Source organism: Hordeum vulgare, chromosome 5H (genome assembly GCF_904849725.1).
Source record: "Hordeum vulgare subsp. vulgare chromosome 5H, MorexV3_pseudomolecules_assembly, whole genome shotgun sequence".
NCBI lineage: Eukaryota > Viridiplantae > Streptophyta > Magnoliopsida > Poales > Poaceae > Hordeum > Hordeum vulgare.
The window spans coordinates 573,040,876-573,058,947 of NC_058522.1; the positions used below are offsets into that span (position 1 = coordinate 573,040,876).

The 18,072-nt window shown below is 39.3% G+C and overlaps 1 protein-coding gene across 1 annotated transcript; it reads right to left on the reverse strand.

Moving 5' to 3' along the window:
* Window positions 1-2,696: 2,696 nt before the first annotated feature.
* LOC123399418 lies at window positions 2,697-4,389 on the reverse strand. The gene is made up of 2 exons (XM_045093830.1): window positions 3,283-4,389; window positions 2,697-3,177 (listed from the first exon to the last, which is right to left on the reverse strand). Exons 1-2 carry the CDS (start codon window positions 4,341-4,343, stop codon window positions 3,129-3,131), a joined length of 1,110 nt encoding a protein of 369 aa, XP_044949765.1. The 5' UTR covers window positions 4,344-4,389; the 3' UTR covers window positions 2,697-3,128.
* Between the last annotated feature and the right edge of the window lie 13,683 nt (window positions 4,390-18,072).

Genomic DNA, 18,072 nt, shown 5'->3' on the forward strand with positions numbered 1-18,072 from the left:
ATCAAGGGCACAGGGGGAGGTGGGAGGGGAGGGGGATACTAAGACCAACTACATGCCAACAACTCATGCACTCTAGAATGTTTGAATATTTAAGCATAACATAGACAATCATACAATATAGAAGCACAACAAGATATTCATTAGATTCTTATGCTCTAGAACACTTTATTAAGATATTTAAGGACAATAAATAGAAACAGAGATGTACACTGCAATATAATACACTAGGTGCAACAAAATAATCAATGGAAGAACTTTTGTATCTTCATTTTTAGCTTGCTCGGAATAATCAATGGGCGATTGTTTGTATCTTCATTTGAGCTTGCTTAATTTAGTGGGTCATTTAATTTAATGCAATGTTCTTTCAATGCCACAAATAAATTATAAGAAATAAAGTCCATAACTTTGAAGGCAAACTATAATTTAGATATATCACATATATTATTTTCAATGATAAATGTGGTAGTAGATGCCACAAAACAAAGTGTCTTTGGTATAATAATATGTTTATTAATTCAACTAGTTGTACAACAATATGTGAATTTACATTTTAACTTGATGAATCCATCAAAAATATGCACTTTTAGTTACAAATATTTTATGAAGAGTAAAAATGTTTGTTATAAATAAGTTAGAAACATTAACCTGGGACCAACAGATTAATAAGACATGTTATGAGAACATAATTGTCATGTTTCAATATACTCATGTCTCAATGGCGAAAATTGTGGCAATGGTCCCACATTGATTTTTTGCAAAACCATATCGATTTGTATGATATGTATGCATTGTCGGCTGACTTTGTTCATCTGAATCATATTTGGCTTCTTGGAAAAAAGGAAAACAAAAGAAATAAAAGCATCAATCGTCTGGTTCATCTAGGCCATGTTTTTTGGGGATTGAGCTTTTGAATAAATGTTGAATGGTGGCCATCTCGAATAGCAATAAGTGAATCATTTCAAGAAAAGACGCGATGATAGAGAAATGAGAGAGCTACCCACGACCGCATGAAGCGCAATGCGGACTACCGGGCAGGCACAAGGCGGGGCGGTGTCGCACACCACACATGATTCAGACCAGTTTGCAAGGATACAAGCACGCACACAACACACAGAGTGGCGGATCAGCATTCCTGGTGGTGGCCTGGACACTACTGGTTCTCGGTAATTTGGTAAAAAGTAGAATATATACAAGAAGGGAAGGGGTTGACAACAGAAAAGGTATAAATTTTGAAATTTGTGGATTTGTATATATTATGATTTTTTGTGTAGATTTTTTAAGATCAATTAGTGTTTTTACTAATTTGGTATTGCGGCATGATTGTGTTATGCGCTAAGACCCCCCCCCCCCCCTCAAATTGTGTCCATCCTCGCCACTGCTTGTCGACCATGACGTGAATAAAAGCAAGAGAAACTCTCAGGTCAAATACAAAATCTCAGGGGTGATATAATTTCATGGATTATAGGATTGAGAAATACTTTTGTAATACAAGGTTAACAATGCCATACGAACTCACAATTGAAGTTTGGTGTTGCATCTATAATCAGGAAGAACTCTACGGTACATTCAAGAGACATATATAACATTACTAGAGTGATTCACTAGGAATGGCATTGGTTATAAACATAGGAATGACTTTGGTTATAAACACTTAATGAAAAGAATCATATGAACAAGACTTGACCTTGAGCTTAATTGAGGAAGGAAAGTTTCACATATCTCAAACATCAATAAAAAATTATTATAAAATAATACTAATACCCAAAAATATATATTTAAAAATCTAAAAATGTTTTCCAAAGGTTGAACTTTGCCATCTTGCCTTGTTTTTTTAACACGGAAAAATCTCTCCAAATTCTCTGTAAGTATATTAGCTACATGTAGATAATGAGAACCACATATAGCTAAAATAATAGATTTAATTGCTTGCGATGTTAGCTAAGCTTTCTCCAATAACTCGGAGGTTAGGTTCTAGACGGGGTCACAAATACCTTCATGTTTATCTTTTTTTATCAAATTTTTTGAATCATCTAAGCTTATTTTTAACTTGCCACTGAAACACATTTACAACTTTCTACCAAATGCTCATGAAGAACCTTCACATAATTCATGGCTGAGATCTTTGGGATATCCATGTGAAAGAATATCGAGCTGGGCCATGTGAAATTGTGTATGCAAATCTGAATGGTTCTTTATTAAAATATTTACAATGGCCTTCTAAAACTACCACGGTGGGGGACACTTCTCTTGTAACTGACTATAAGGAGTTGTGACAGGTCAGAGGGATGAAACGTAGCAGGGTGATACAAGATCATGGCATGAAATGCAAAGAAATTGGGCCAGAGGGAGGGGGTGGGGCAAAAATGCTAGACCTACAAAAACTTACAAAGGTTTACTTAACCTTCCAAACTAACTCTTCTCTCCGCCCCTGATTTTCAGTGAAAGTGTGGCCCCTCATCCCTCAATTACCAATCACAATCTTACACATCAGTTTGTACGTAAAATCTTTACGTAAGCCTTTGTAGGTGTAGCATTACTCGGGGGTGGGGGGGTGCAAACTCTTTGCCGGCTCCTACTTGTGATATTATGCCTTGAGCAAATGAAAGTAAGGAGATGTTTTGACACCTAATAATTTACATTTCGTTCAAAATATTTCAGCAATTTCAATAGTAGACACAAGGACTTAAACATGTTTTAAAAAACAAATATTTCATCAAATTCTAATGAATATTTCTGTCCTTCGGTCAAAAGACAAACTGAAATTCGGCTGTGGTTGAAATATTTCTCAGACTGAAAGTAAAAATAATGAAGCTGTCCACACTCTCCTCGTACTGCCCAATTAAGGGGTCGCATGGCTGCATGCATGCTGCATCTCACACTTCCCTGATCAAGCATAGCATGCACGTCCCTGGCTACAACCAGAACGTGTTTTATTTTTCAGACTGGAAAAAACACGCTATAACTTGGACGTAGTAAAGTAGTAGTACATGGTCATTAGATTTCACCAATCCTAGTCTCTATTTGTGCCGGCTAGAGTGGGCAATTCTTCAATTGATAACACTTCAGCAGAGATGCATGCATGCACCATTCTTTGGAGACCTAGTTGTTCGACTAGATTGGACGACATGTCATGAGAGCCACTCCTCGTCCCATCCTTCCATCTCTCCTATCTCCATGCTGCAAAAATCAAAACCAAAAATCAGCATCCCCGATTATTAAACATTTTTCTTGCACCTTAATTTGGGTACAACACCTAACGTTGCTTTTGTTTAGGTAGCTTACCGTGGGAATGAGACGTCTTCGCCGTAGTACACATCACCCAGATGCATCCCCGGGACATCCACTGAGTCTGACTGGTGCGCCGCCGCAGCGCCGTCGTCGAGGAGCGTGCTCCACCACACCGACGTGGCCAGGTTCAGCGTGTCGCTCCACTCGATGTCGTGCCGCTCCCCAACCGAGTAGATCGCCGCCATCTCCTCCTCATCCAGCACTTGGTGTAGCGACGGTGAAGTGTTCTCGGCGGTGGCGGACGCCACGTCCTGGCTCGCCATCGTCGTCCCCGGCGGAGACGAGTAGACTGAGTAGGAGGAGGCAGGCGAAGGTTGTTGGAGCAACGGAGGAGGATCAAAGAAGCTAGAAGCCGTGTTGTTCTTGGCATCTTCGCCAGCTACACCCCCGCCGAAGCCATGGAAGCTCAGGTTGAGCCCAAGTGGCTGAGTAGGCAGGGGCAGGAGGTGATCTAGAGCATCAACCATGGGAACCATGGGTGGAGCTGCTGGTGTGTGGTAAGGGAGGAGTGGGGATGAATAATATGAGCAACTACTGTTGGTTGCTGGGGAGTGTGCAAATGGGAAATCTGAGAAGGAACCATATGAGCTCATGGTGGGAGCACTACAAACTACCCTATGATCTTGCACTACCTGGACCTCTTGCTGATGCTGCAATTGTTGCACAAGTTGTTGATGTTGCTGCTGCTCCTTGGCTTCTTTCATGGAGGCTCTGTGGATCTTGAGAGCAGTGACGATCTCTCGCCTGGCCTCCGCCATGTTGAGTAGCCTCTCCTGGTATGGCCTGCTTGTGTGCAGCCTCCTCCTCACCTGCTTCTTGTGTGGCTGCTGCTGCTGTAGAGATGGTGGTGTGGTTTGGGGCGCTTGTTGCTCTTCTTGCTGCGGCTTGGTGCCCATGGTGATGTGATGGTGGTCTTTGGATCTCGCTGTAGAGGAGGAGCTAAGGTATTTCACAAGGCTCCTAATGTAAGCCCCTGAGAGGTGTGGCTCTTCTTCCTTGGCGCTGTTGGTCTTTGAAGATGAGCAAGTGGTAGGAGCTAGCCTCTTGTTCCTCATCTCTTTGTTTTTCTCTTTCTAGCTGATGGGATAGATGCTCTTTCTTGCTAAGGGAACAGGAGGCGTATGGGAGGGTAGGGAGAGGGTGATGGGGATGATATATATAGGGTGGTACAAGAAAAGTCATTTGTAGTTTGTTAGGATGCCATGTTATCCTCTTGGCAATGCATGACACATGGTCTTAAGATAGTAGGTAGGTTGGCAGATAGTGTAGCTAGAACAAGAAGCGCACGACTGTGGGTCATCGTTTTGGTACTTGAAGAACATTGACTCATACTCATGTCTAGAGAAAGTCCCCCCGCCCCCCACATCTCAGGGATAAATGCTTCAAATGTACTGGCATTCAAAGTCAAAAATTTCTAGATGTATGATAATATTGGAGGACAACGCTATTTAATAATATTACAACAACAAAAATAAAGGTTCAGTCTGCATAAAATTTGACTGAGATTTTCTTATATCAAAGTAGTTGGTGCCAGCAATTTGATCTAATATTAATTGCAAATATCTGTGTGGGGACATCAATGGCTCGATGGAGACTTAGACATAAGAAAATCTCATATAACCTAAATGTAGCAAAAATGTAACAAAAATAAAACATGCAACAAAAAATTCCTCGGTTACTTGATTTTTTTGGTCGATTTTGGCATAGTGTACCCTTCATTTCGAACCATCTGATGAACATTGTTCCTCTTATTCGATTTCCAAAGAGAATCGACTGGCTCAAATTCGATTTCCAGTCAACTAATAATTACCAAATGTGATTTTTCTTCATCGCATTCTTAATTTTGTGCAGGTTGTATTAGGATTATGGGAAAAAGGAAACCGTCAACAAGAGAGTATGCGTGCATGTACTGTAGCCAGAAATATTTGCAAATGGATATGGAAAGCAAGTACTACCTCCACTTGTAAATATAAGCATTTTTTAAAGATTCTAATATGAACTAATTACAAATTAAAATGAGTGAATATATATTCTAAAATATTTTTATATATATCCGTATGTTGTTCATATTAAAATATTTAAAAAGACTTACTTTTAAAAACGGATGGAGTACAGTACATGCATCTGCACGTACGTGGACGCAAAGCAAGCACAAATACATGCATGCATGTGTATTGTCACATGCAGTTTCAAATATGGCCAACTCCTTTGTTCTGCTTTACACAACTGACTCGATAAAGCGATAAGATTCATCAATGAACCAGATGAAGATAAGTAGGTGGTCCAGAAATAGATGTGCATTATTTCTTCGACACTTTCATGGACTGGTTGACATTGATACTCCCTCCGTTCCTAAATATAAGACCTTATAGAGATTTCATATAGACTACATACAGAGCAAAATGAGTGAATCTACACTTTAAAATATGTCTATATACATCCATATGTAGTCCATAGTGCAATCTCTATAAGGTCTTATAAACATCGGCTATACAAACATGATCAGTGGTCTACATCGTCGAGCCGTAAGTGCAGTCATTCCCATACCTGACTGCCCTCTACTTAATTGCTGCCTGAATGATTGCATATGTACATCCACACCCCCCCCCCCCCTCCTCTCTCTCCCTCCCTCTCTGAGTGTGTGTGTGTGTGTGTCTCTCAGTGTTTGTGTGTGGGGTCTCTCTCTTTCTTAGGTAGTAGAAGTAGTGGATTTCTGTAGAAACTAGGCGAAAAAGCAGTGTACACCCATCTGTCCAAACGGCCGAAAATAGCCGCATGTCGTCAACAGAGATCCAAAACTGAATAACCAATGGCCACATAATACAACTGACCTCTGCTCGTGAATTTTTTCAGCTGCAATTGAGGCAACGATATTATGATATACATGACGTGTTTTTTTTAGGGAAACATAACGTGTTTCTGATGCGGTTATTGTTTCTCCTATTCAAGAATCACCAACATGGACAATTAAAATCTCACCAATTGGCAAAATTCGCATTTTAAGCTTCAAAATCTATGGAAAAAGAAGTTGCATCCATGTGGATATTTCATGCAGACTTTTGTATGAAAACTTTAATGGAACTATATTAAGAAGCAAGCACATGATCAGATTTTGCAGTTTCATTCACATTTTTGTTGACTGGTGTTTAAGTGAGGAGACTTGTGTGAGATCTCATATTAGGTGAGATCTATAAGATCGATTTTTTGAAGAAAAAAATACTTGTTCAAACATTCTCAAATTTTTTGTACACACATGAATGTCTGGTGTACAGCCTCAAAAAGTTTCAGCTCCTAATTCAACTCACATTAATAGAAACAAAAAATACAAAATCCGTTGTGAATAATATCAATGTAATATTCTTTCAAAGCTGTGGCTATTCACATTCGAACTTGTCTTTTTTGAATCTCTAAATGTACATCGAGTTTTAAGCTGATTTTTTTCTGAGTTGTAGACATACCCCACATGGACGTTGTAAAATATTTTTTGATTTTTTCAAAATGTCTAAATATGGTTTTTTTTAGGGTTAATCTCACGATCTCACCTAAATGTGAGATCTCGTGACATTTTTAAGTTGCTTTATCTTAAGTTTTTGTCACTTATCTGATATTTCAGTCAGACACGTTGTGAAGTTTCAGTCACTTTTATTTTTATTTTTTTTTCTGTTTATTTTTGTTAGTTGAATAATTTGTTGGACTTGCAGCTTTTTGTGCAAATAGACTTCTATTTGAAGCAGCGGCACCTTGTTGTTAGTGCAATAATCAACTTTAATTTTGTGAAATTGCACCTTTTTGTAATTGCACATTTTTGTGCTGTTACACTTTGTCATTGGTTCCATTTGTACTTTTATTTGTGCAATTATATTTTTTGTAAGTGTAATTGTTCTTTAATTGTGGAGCACAAACCATGATTGAAACTTCAGAACTTTGTAGTGACATGTGCTCTACATACTCTCATGAATAAACTCTTGCACCAATTTCCATAAAACACAAACAAAAATACACGGTCAAATGATACAAGGTACTTAGGTAACCTGTTTACAAAATAGATCCCGAAATAATCGCACTCTCTCCGTTTCTAAATATAAATCTTTTTAGAGACTTTACTAAGAGACTACATATAGAGAAACGTGAGTGAATCTACATTTAAAATATGTCTGTATACTCCGTATGTAGTATCCTAATGAAATCACTAAAAACTTATATTTATAAATGAGGGAGTACGACCTAAAAACGCACACGACTACGTTGTCAAAAAGGAACAGGGGAAGGTCACGCCACGCCCTGGAAATGTGCTCGTCCCAAACTGAAAAGGGTAAACTTCAACGCAATACTCATACATGCGTTTTTTTTCTTCAGTTTTCTTAACTAAAAGATGCGACTTTAGTTATGCACGGGAAAGGTTTTCTGCTAATATTTCCGGTAACTGGAAATTTGTTCTTCTACGTAGGTACGTCAGAAATTAAGCAAGCATGCGTTCATTTATCTCCCATGCACGATCATTTATTTGCCGCAGGGATGGACGTAACATCCTACTAGTAGCTACGCTACAGAAGCATCTCTGCTCATCCTAGTACTACAACTCTACAAGCTAGGGTTCCTACGTACGTAGACGCCGAGTAAATTCCAAGATTAGCTAGTCTCTCGTGCGTGCGTATTGTTCACACGTAGGTGTGTTAGCTGAGGCGCAAGATTCAGACTGAATTCAAACCAGTCGAGTAAATTCCAAGATCAGCTAGCTATTCCTGTGTGGAACATCACATGCCCCATTTTCTTTATGGTCAAATATTCTACGTATATACTTCCTATGTACCTAAATAATTATAGGTGGAGAGAATAGTTCTCTCCACCTATAATTATATATTTAGGTACAGAGTGTGTAGAAGTCTATACAAGATTTACAGAGTTTGTTTTCAAGCTGTCATGCATGATGCATTCATGGCCGATCCTATGCACATAGATTTGCAAGTTGCACGCTTATTCTTGCTTGCAACCAAAGTTTCCTCCGGCCCGCTATTGTTTGTTTTATAGGCTTGGTCATCAGTTTTGACGAAAGGCATTAGCTTGGTTGGCAAAATCATTAATTCAAATCTGAGTTGGAATATTGGGAAAGCGATAGGCTGAACACTAGCCATCCTAAAGTTATAGCTCGTGCCGTACAAGATATGTCAATCTTTGTAAACTGTTATTTATTTATTTATTTATTTGGAACATGTCCATCTTTTCCCTTAGAGCATCTACAGTCGGACATTGCAAATATGATCTCCTAGACATCTGTGGACGCGTCCGGTCAGTGACCGGGCATGTACCCTATTTATCCGTCCGTGCAGCCATACTTCTCATTTTGTTTCTCATATGTCCGGTCACTTACACGTGATTGGTGGACAGGAAGAGAGAGAACGAAACAAAATGAATAAAGAAAAGAAAAAGGTGGTTCGGGATGGAGTTACATCATATGTGGCGGACTGACTGGACACGTCCGGACGCGTCTGCGAGCTCTCATATTCTCCCTATATTTGAGATGGATATGAGGGTTCGCGGACAGCTCGAGCGTAGAGGGATGATATGAAGGGTCCGATTGGGTCACTTTTTTCCTTTTCTCTCTCATGTCCGGTCACTGACCGGACCCATCCGCAGACATATGAGGGGTCATTTGAGGCGTCCGGTTGTAGATGCTTTTAACTCTCTAAGCTATTGACTCGTCTCATTTTCTCTTCCATTTATTTTTGGGATCACTTAACCTCCGAAAGTAGCATATCTACAATTAATATTACTTATCAAATTTCAATAAAGATATATATCATCCATGCAGAAAAGATGCATACTTATTCACTTTTATTTATGTGCTAGTCTCAAATAGTCATGTTATGCATTCGGAGTATATTAGACATAGTACTTCATTCCGATACTTATGGTGCATATTTTCTACAAATTACCGAGTATATTGAAGACATATAGAATCTTCTATGCATGGTTTTTATAACCATGATTAGTCAGTGTAAAATGCTTGGAGATATGATAGTTTAGGGTGTTAAGTGATTCAAAAAAAGTTTTGATAAAATACTCTTTCGTTTTCAGCTATACTTAAGGTGCATTTTGAGTGTCACATTCCGTACTTTGGTCATAAGTTACCATTTTAGTACTTCTTCCATTTCAAAATACAAGGTGCTTTCATTTTGCCAAAATTCAAACCTTTAATTTTTGACAAATTTTGAAGGGGGAAAATAACAATCTACATAGCCAATAAATAAGATATAAAATATACTCCCTCCATCCCAAAATATAAGACCATTTTTTACACATAATGATTCTAATGATACTAATTTGGTATATTTTTCTCTATGAAGTAGATCAAACATAGTACATAAGTTTGACTTCTTAGAAAAACAATGCACCTTAAATTTTGGAATGGAGTGGGTAATAGCTACAAAATCATATCCAGAAGAAAGTAGTGTTTTGAAACATGAATCTACTTGTACAGATTTTAGTAATAGTTGTATCGACTTCTCATGATAACATTATGCCCGCTAGAGATCTTGTCTCTCTGTCTGGTTACCATATTTTGTTTCCACATATTTTGCAAGATTTTGCACTAGGCTGTTCTCAATTCCGAAAACACGTTATACGTACGTACATCGGCCAACTGTTATCACCCCTAGAAAGAATTGGTAACATAACAATCAATGACTCAGTTCCGCGACGCGCATACGCGCTCGTCACCGAACAACTAGCTAGGTCTGCAGAGGCTGAGGCTGAGGCTGAGGCATGCATCTGCGCGAATGTGTGTTCAATGCAAGAATTGCCCACTCTAGTCGGCACATAGCTGGAGACTTCACTGCATCGAAGTTACTGCAAGAGTATCTTGAGTCTGAAAAATAATAAAACACTGTGTGCATATAGAGCCTAGAGGAGCAGACTGGCAGTCACAAATATTGGTCGTGGCCTGACATGCATGCACGCATGCATGCATGAGCAGAGAAGTGTGAGCTGCAGGCTGCAGCATGCATGCAGCCATGCAAGACCTTAATTGGGTGGTACGAGGAGGGTGGTCAGGTGTGATCAGCTTCAGTTCATCTCGCTTTCACTCTCTCCGTGCATTTTAATTTTTTGACTTCTTGTCCTTTTGGTGTGTCGTGCGGCCACAATTCAATCGTCCTCGTCAATTTGCAAGCAAAGTACTCCATGATCTCAACTGCCCCAACTATAAACAGGACTCCAAATTCGAGCAGAAATTTATGCAAGTATAAAACCATCTTGACTAATAGAACGCACGCGGGCTACAATGCCAATAAATGAATCAAACAAGTGATTAATATGGTCTCTAAGGTCGAAACTTTTTTCTTCCTCATACATCCGACCGTGTTCTCGTATCATACGGGTGCTCAGTTGGCTCAGCAGCTCCCAAAATTTAACCATCTAGACAGTCCGGGCTCGCAAATCCAACCCATATGTGAGGAAGAAATATAATGTCCACACTATCCGCCATGTTACCACCCATACGCGGTTTTAATTAAAAAAAAACCACTCCACGATGCTTCATTCCCTTTTTCTATCAGACCCTCCCCTTCCAGCTCGGTTTAAACCGGATGATGTACACCTCACCTTCGTCATGGCACGCACTCTCCTTCACATTATACTTCCCCAAAGACCATCAAGGAGGAGTCCCTCACCAAGAGCCCCGCTCTATGTCCTAATCCCCTCCCCGCTTGTTTGTGTCGATCTGCCACCGCCATCAAAGGGGACGAGGCTTGCGCCACCTGTGACGCCCCTGAGGCAAGAAGGAAGATCTGACAACACTTAGTTCGTTAAGTATTCTGCGATTTTACTGCATTAGTTTTAACCTACCTATCCAATTGTTCAAATCCCAGAGCCGTGAAATTTGATTACACATGCATGGAGCGGCTCACATACAGAAAACAAAATTGATCTATCATCAGGCATGTCGAGACCATAGTGATGTTCACCTGCTCCATAACATGCGAATTTGCGAGCACCAAGGTTAGTCCCTTGTCATTGTGGCTGAGTGCTAGTGCATTATGCTTCTCAGGTCGTAAACTATTATAAAGCATAGTGCTTTTGTTGCCGTACCATTAAAGCAGTACACTTCCAAAATCACTTTCCCAACTCAAAATTTGCTAACTATTTACAAATTTTTATTTAAAAAACTAAAATATATATGAAGTTTTGTAACCCAAAAATCTTCAAAAATGCCCCTCTCGTATTATTCCTTCACCCTAAGTTGACCGCAGCATCTTCGTCTCATCTCATCGATGATAAAATCATAGATAGACTGCTTCTTCCCCGTTGTGTAATTCAACCATGATATTTTTACAAAGTAAACTAAAACTGAAATATTGAGGAACTGGAGTGCATTAGTTTAGTGAAGTTATAGGCTTTGACTATGCGAAGCTCGATGCCAGTTTAATTCTTGCAAAAGGACCTCTTTTTCCCATATGATCAGAGACTCAACATAATAAAATATTTTGAACAAAGCATATAATGAAAAGACAGGTTTGGAACATATCCACATTATCCTCGGAATAACTGAAGAACAATACCTAACAGTGGGGCACCCAGTTGTATCCATTCTTATACAGAAGTACACCAAAAAAGAAAATTCTTGGTAGCATAACATTTAATATTGGTGTAGCCATATGGACTACTAATTGCAGCACATCAATCATGTTTAGTTAGCATAATCAGCGCATCAAATTTTGGAATGAGAAAAAAATTTAAAGTTTCAAACAATTTTGAAAACATGAACACGATTTTGGAATTCTAAGCATTTTCCAAATTTTGAACAAAAAATAAAATTCTGAACTTTTCTGAAAATTTTGAATTGACGAAGAAAAAAAGGAAAATTAACATGAAAAGGAAAAAAGAAATAGAGGCGGGAATAGAAACACGGCATAGGAAAAAGTGAAAACAGGTTGGCCCAGTCTTGGGCGTCATATGCGAAGCTACAACTATTTACTGCACGGTGCGACAAATATGGTTTCCCCAGCTGCGTGGCAGGAAAATAAGTGTGTTGGCTTCGCTGGGCCACGACGCCTGTGGCCCATGTATGAAATTCTAGAGAAACTGTATTACCTTTTCTGCATGGCCAGTGCTACAAATCAACCCGCTGATGTGAGGAAGATTTAAGTCGCCTTGCTGGCCGTTTGATCGACCCCATCACATCGTCGGATCCCTCCTCCCAACCGGTTTGAATGGTCAACGCCCACACGATCTCCTTCCCACGCATCACACAAACACCCCCTTCTCTCCTTCGTTCTTGGAGCACCTGCACCTGCCGGCGAGCGTTGCATCCGAGCCCAGGTAGCCGCTGCCGATGCTTCATTGCAGCAATAACATAGGTGCAGCGGCGCTCCATCGCAGCACCCGATGCCGCAGGCGATGCTCCATTGAGACACATCGTTCCAATGATGCTTCAGTGCATGCCCGGCGCCCACCGAAGCTCCATTGCAGCACCCGATGTCTCTCGACGGAGCTTCACGGCAACACTGGCATACCCTCGACGAAGCTCCATATGCGGCGACGGTTCGTTGCAACCCATCACACCATGAACGATTCGGCGGTGCTTCATTGCATCTCCAGCAGTCCCGACGATGCCCCACTACAGCTATGTGGCCTCGTGGAGCTTCATGGCAGAAACACGTCGCTGCAAAAGATCACAGATGCTGCTAGTAAGCACTATTTTGGAACGCCGGGGGCCGTCGCTGGCGAGAGTCGCCGGTGAGCTCCATGGGTTGCGATGCCGCTTTGCTGCACTGTAGCTCCGCCTCCATGCGCGAGATCCACGGGGATACAACTCACCTGGCTTTGCAACGCTGGTGTCCCAGAGAGAAGCACCAGAGAGAAGCAACTGTGACGTCCTTCCATTGCACCACTGCCGTCGGTGAGCTCCACGGGTCGATGTTGCTTGCGCTGCATAGCATCTCCTTCGTCGTGGCGAGATCCACGAGGATGCAGCTCCTCCAGCTTTGCAGTGCCGGTTTCCCAGATGAGAACCAATTCTGATTCCCTCCCTCATATCTCCGGTGGCCTGGAAGGGTTCAGCCGTCTTGTCCCATGTAGCTTCGGCGGCCGGCTGATGGGTGGATGTTGCTCCTTCAGTGGAGGGATGGAGATAAGGATAGAGCATCGGAAAAAAGTGGCTGTGTAGAAGATAAAGTGGAGGTAGCCACGTGGCGGAAGCAAAGAGGGGGCTTATGTTTGGCTGTTTTCATCCGACTGATTCTAATCGTTTTCCTTTCTGCATACGAACACATAAAAAAATTAGTACCACCTTAGGTAGGCAAAAAAAAACTTCTCGACAACAAACGGATGTAAAAATTCAAGAAACACACTTTACTTTATTAGTAATAAGATATACTCCCTCCGTCCCAAAATAAATGTCTTGAGCTTAGTATAAATTTGTACTAGAGCTAGTATAAAATTGAGACACTTATTTTGGGACGGAGGGAGTAGATACATGTATAGATATGCTTTGGTTCATGCGGCTGATAAATCGCTAGCATCTTTCGCCTCCATGGCTTGCCACGCGTCTCCTGGGCCTCAGGTAGCAAGTCACCTATTTCCAAAGAAACCCCGAGACATCCCATCCTTCATAAATCCACCTAACCTATCCTCTCCCAACCGTCAATGCGAGCACCCCGCCTTGCTGCCACAAGCATCATTATAGCCCATGTCCGCTGGCAAACCAGACAACTCATCGCTGCTAAGCGGCCCTTCGCATCCGCCCAACCCTTGCATCGCCATTGCCATTGGAGGACGCTTGCAATCTAGCGGCATGGGTGCTTCTACTGTAACGAGTTTTCTGCAACAACAACGGAGTTTGCAAACAATAACGACAATGATAGTGGAGCTGGTGCGACATCATCTTTCATTGCAAAAAAATTGCAACGCCAACAGTTTTGCAAGTCTTTCCACACCTTCTTTTTTATTTTTTAAGTTTATTTACCGGTTTCTATTCCTTCAGCTTTACTTTTCTTGTTTTGTTTTTCAATTTTATCTTTATTTTAAGAAAACTGTTAATTCAAAATTTTAAAAATGTTCAGTTTTTGATAGTTTTGTACATATATTGGCGAAAATTTTATGTTTCAAAAAATGATCGGATTTTCAAAATATGTTTATGTTTTCAGTAGTTCTTCGAAAGTTTAAAAATGTTATTTATTCTAAATATATTCGAAAATTCAAATGTTGTTTGGAATTTTCAAAATAAATCGTGTTTTCAAATATTTTTCAGAAGTTTTAAAAATATTGCGTCTTCCAAAAAATCACAGATTGAAAAATGTTCTACTTTCATTTTTAGGAATTGAAAGTAATGTTCCTGTTCTTTTTTTTTGCAAAACTATAAAATGTTTGATATTTGGTGTTTGAAAAAACTTTTGTGATATTTAAAATTTTGATCCGAATTCAAAAATTGATCAGAATGCCAAAAAGTAGATTTTTCAAATTTGCAAAGTGTCACAAAATGTTCACTTTCTTCAAAAAATCCTTGCACTTTTTCAAAATAATCGAAGATTTGAAGTTTATCCGCGTTGTTTGAAAAATGTTCACAATTTGAAAACATTACTTGCCTTGTTTTAGTTTTGCAGAAAATAGTCGCAAATTTTCAAAGGTTGTTCATACCCGCTTTGATTAGTGCATGCCTTCTAGCGCTGGCATGTACTCCCTCCGTTTCTAAATATAAGATCTTTTAGATATTGCACTATAAACTACATACGGATATACATAGACATATTTTAGAAAGTAGATTCACTCATTTTGTTCTGTATGTAGTCTCCTAGTGTAATCTTTAAAATGTCTTATATTTTGAAACGGAGGGAGTAGCAACGTACAATCATTAAGTACATTGGTTAACGACAGAGTTTGATTCCCTGTCGACGGCGCTTGTTATTTTTCTACTCCGTATATTCTTTTTCATTGCGCTACAGTACGATCGCTACAAACACACGGGCACGCTAATGGGCTGACCCATATGGGATCTCCTGTATCCAGAGAAAGCCCATAGAAACCACAAAGAAAACCGATGCAGTCATGCAACAAGTGAAATGCGATATACTCCCTCCGTTCCAAAATATAAGACCTTTTAGGGATTCCACTAGGAGACTGTACACAGAGCAAAATAAGTGAATCTATACTCTAAAATATGTCTATGTACATCTATATGTAGTTTATAATGCAATCTTTAGAAGGTCTTATATTTAAGAACGGAGGGAGTATAAAATCACACACAAAAAACTCGCACGGCAGATATTTTACAGGGTTGGCCCCAGTAGAACCGGGGCCAGAGGTTACACCGAGTGAAGTCTTGCAACGGGCGAGAAGGGGCCTCCTATACCGCGTGTGATGTGCTGGCTAACGAGCCGTAAATGCTGAAATCACTAATTAAGAAATACTCATTTGAAATATCAGTCACATCATTTCCGGTTGTGAAAAGTGACGTATTGTATGTGTGTCACTAGTTATAACCTAGAAGTTTTTTCCTTTTTCATATATCCATATTTTTAAAATGTTTTATCTCTTAAACTGTGCATCTAAATCTTGAACCGTTATTCATCCGTTAGATTTTTTCTGTCGAGATCTCTAAAACTAGATGCCATGTTAAGAAGTTTGGACGAATTTATTTTTTCACGAAAAAAAGGAAGAAAAAAAGAAAGAAAGACGGTACCTTTCACGCAACAGAAAAAATAGAAAACAAGTTTTTTTTCATTTTCGAGATGCACGGTCGTATCTCTCGCGAAAGCAAAATCATGTCTCTCGCGAAAGCAAAACCTTGCGTCTCATAATAAGAAAAAAAACATTTTTTTCGTTATCAAGAGGTATGGCCGTGCCTCTCGCGAAGGCAAAATCATGCTTTTCGTGAAAGATAAACCGTGCCATTCATGATAGAAAAAACAAAAAACATATTTATTTTGTTTTTGAGAGGCACAACTGTGAAAGCAAAATCGTGTCTCTCGTGAAAAAAACACAAAAAAGATGTTTGTTTTTTATTTTCGTGAAAGCAAAACCGTGCCACTCACGATAGAAAAAAAACAAAAAACATATTTATTTTGTTTTCAAGAGGCACATCTGTGAAAGCAAAACCGTGCCTCTCGTGAAAAAAACACAAAAAAAGGTGTTTGTTTTTTGTTTTCGAGAGGCACAGCCATGCCTCTCGCGAAAATAAAACCGAACCTCTCGCAAAAAAACGTAAAACACATTTTTTTCGTTTCGGAGCCGTGCCTCTCACGAAAGCAAAACAGTGTCTCTCGTAAAAAAACAGCGTCTCTTATAAAAAGGTAAGAAATACCGGTAAAAAACAGAACACCAAAAGAAATCATTCTATAAAACCAAAAACACGTGCGGAAAAATTAAAAAAAAACAAAAGAAACGGTCAAATCATGATCGTTCAGAGTCTCTTCAAGAAGCGCTCGCCAATGGTCTGCGCCAATGTGCACGTCCTCTCCACCAGCGCACACCATTGATCCAGCACCATGAGCAGGCCCCAAAACCCCTCCTCTTTTTCTAGTTTTTCTTTTAGCTTTTGGATTTTTTTTTCTGTTTTTGTTTCTTCTTCTTTAACCGGATTTAGAAAAAAATTGAATTTTGGGAAAATATTCCTGAAATATTAAATGTGTGGATTAAAAATGTTCACGATTGTGAAAAAATAATTGCATAATGAAAAGATGTTCATAAATTTTAACAAAAAATATTCATGATTTTTAGATGTTCACAATAAAAGGTTATGAATTTCGAAAAATGTATCTCAATTAAAAAAAGTTCACCAATATGAAAAAGAATTCATCGACTCAAAACATGTCTTCTAATACAAAAAAATGTTCAAAACATTCAAAAAATGTTAGTAGTTTTCACAAAATCGCAAAATATAAAAACAAATTGTGATTTCCAAAAATGTTCATCAATTTGAAAAATGTTCATGTTTTAATGAAAAATGTTATTTAATTCAAAAAATGTACGCAATTTATAGAAATGATTGTGAATTTTATAAATAGATATATTTTAAAAATATGTTATCTAGTTTGAAAATAATTCACTAATTTAAGAAATTTGTTTGCAACATGAAAAAGAAAAAAATAAAAGAAAAAAGAAAAAATTGAAATAAATAAATAACCAGAAGAAATACAATGACAAGAGAGAAAAATGATTCAGCAAATGTTCTAGAACCTTCCAAAAACAATGCTTTTTGATTTCCTTTTATTTTTATATTTATTTTATCTGTTTTGCGGAATACTCCCACTATCCCTAATTAGTTGACGTTGGAGTGAGGAAGTGCATATTTAAGATGGTGTCAGCGACACCGCGAAAGATATATCGGGATCAATGACATCGTAGACGTCAAATCTCCCTTAATCTCTTTCTAATAATAAAGCGAATACGGTTTCTGGTCGTCCGTCATATGTTTACCCTCAAAGTTGTGAATAATTACCCATCATGCCACCGGTAACTGAGAAAAACGATTCGTTTTCTTTACACAAGTCGCGACAGTGGCCTTTGGTTTATTTAGTGGCGATCTTCAAGTGTATCACTTGCACTATGGTTGCCGTAGTGGCTACGGATTGAACCTTCTATTGGGAAGACCCGCGTTCGAGCCTACGTTCTCGGTTTTTTGCTTTTCCCTTTTTTCATCCTTTTTCTTTTCTATCGATGGTCTTTAGTTTATTTACAAGCGATCACCAAATGTAACGCAGGCACTAAGGTGCCGCACTAGCTAGAGACTGAACTTTCTAACCCAGAGACATTGGTTCGCGTCCAGGATCTAACAAAAGCACTTATCATATT

Bases quoted from the DNA above. Each gene is read 5' to 3' on its own strand.
- LOC123399418 (XM_045093830.1), bottom strand. From the start codon at position 4,343: ATGAGGAACAAGAGGCTAGCTCCTACCACTTGCTCATCTTCAAAGACC. The intron at 3,178-3,282 runs GTAAGCTACCTA...TGATTTTTGCAG, and splicing joins GAAGACGTCTCATTCCCACG to CATGGAGATAGGAGAGATGG.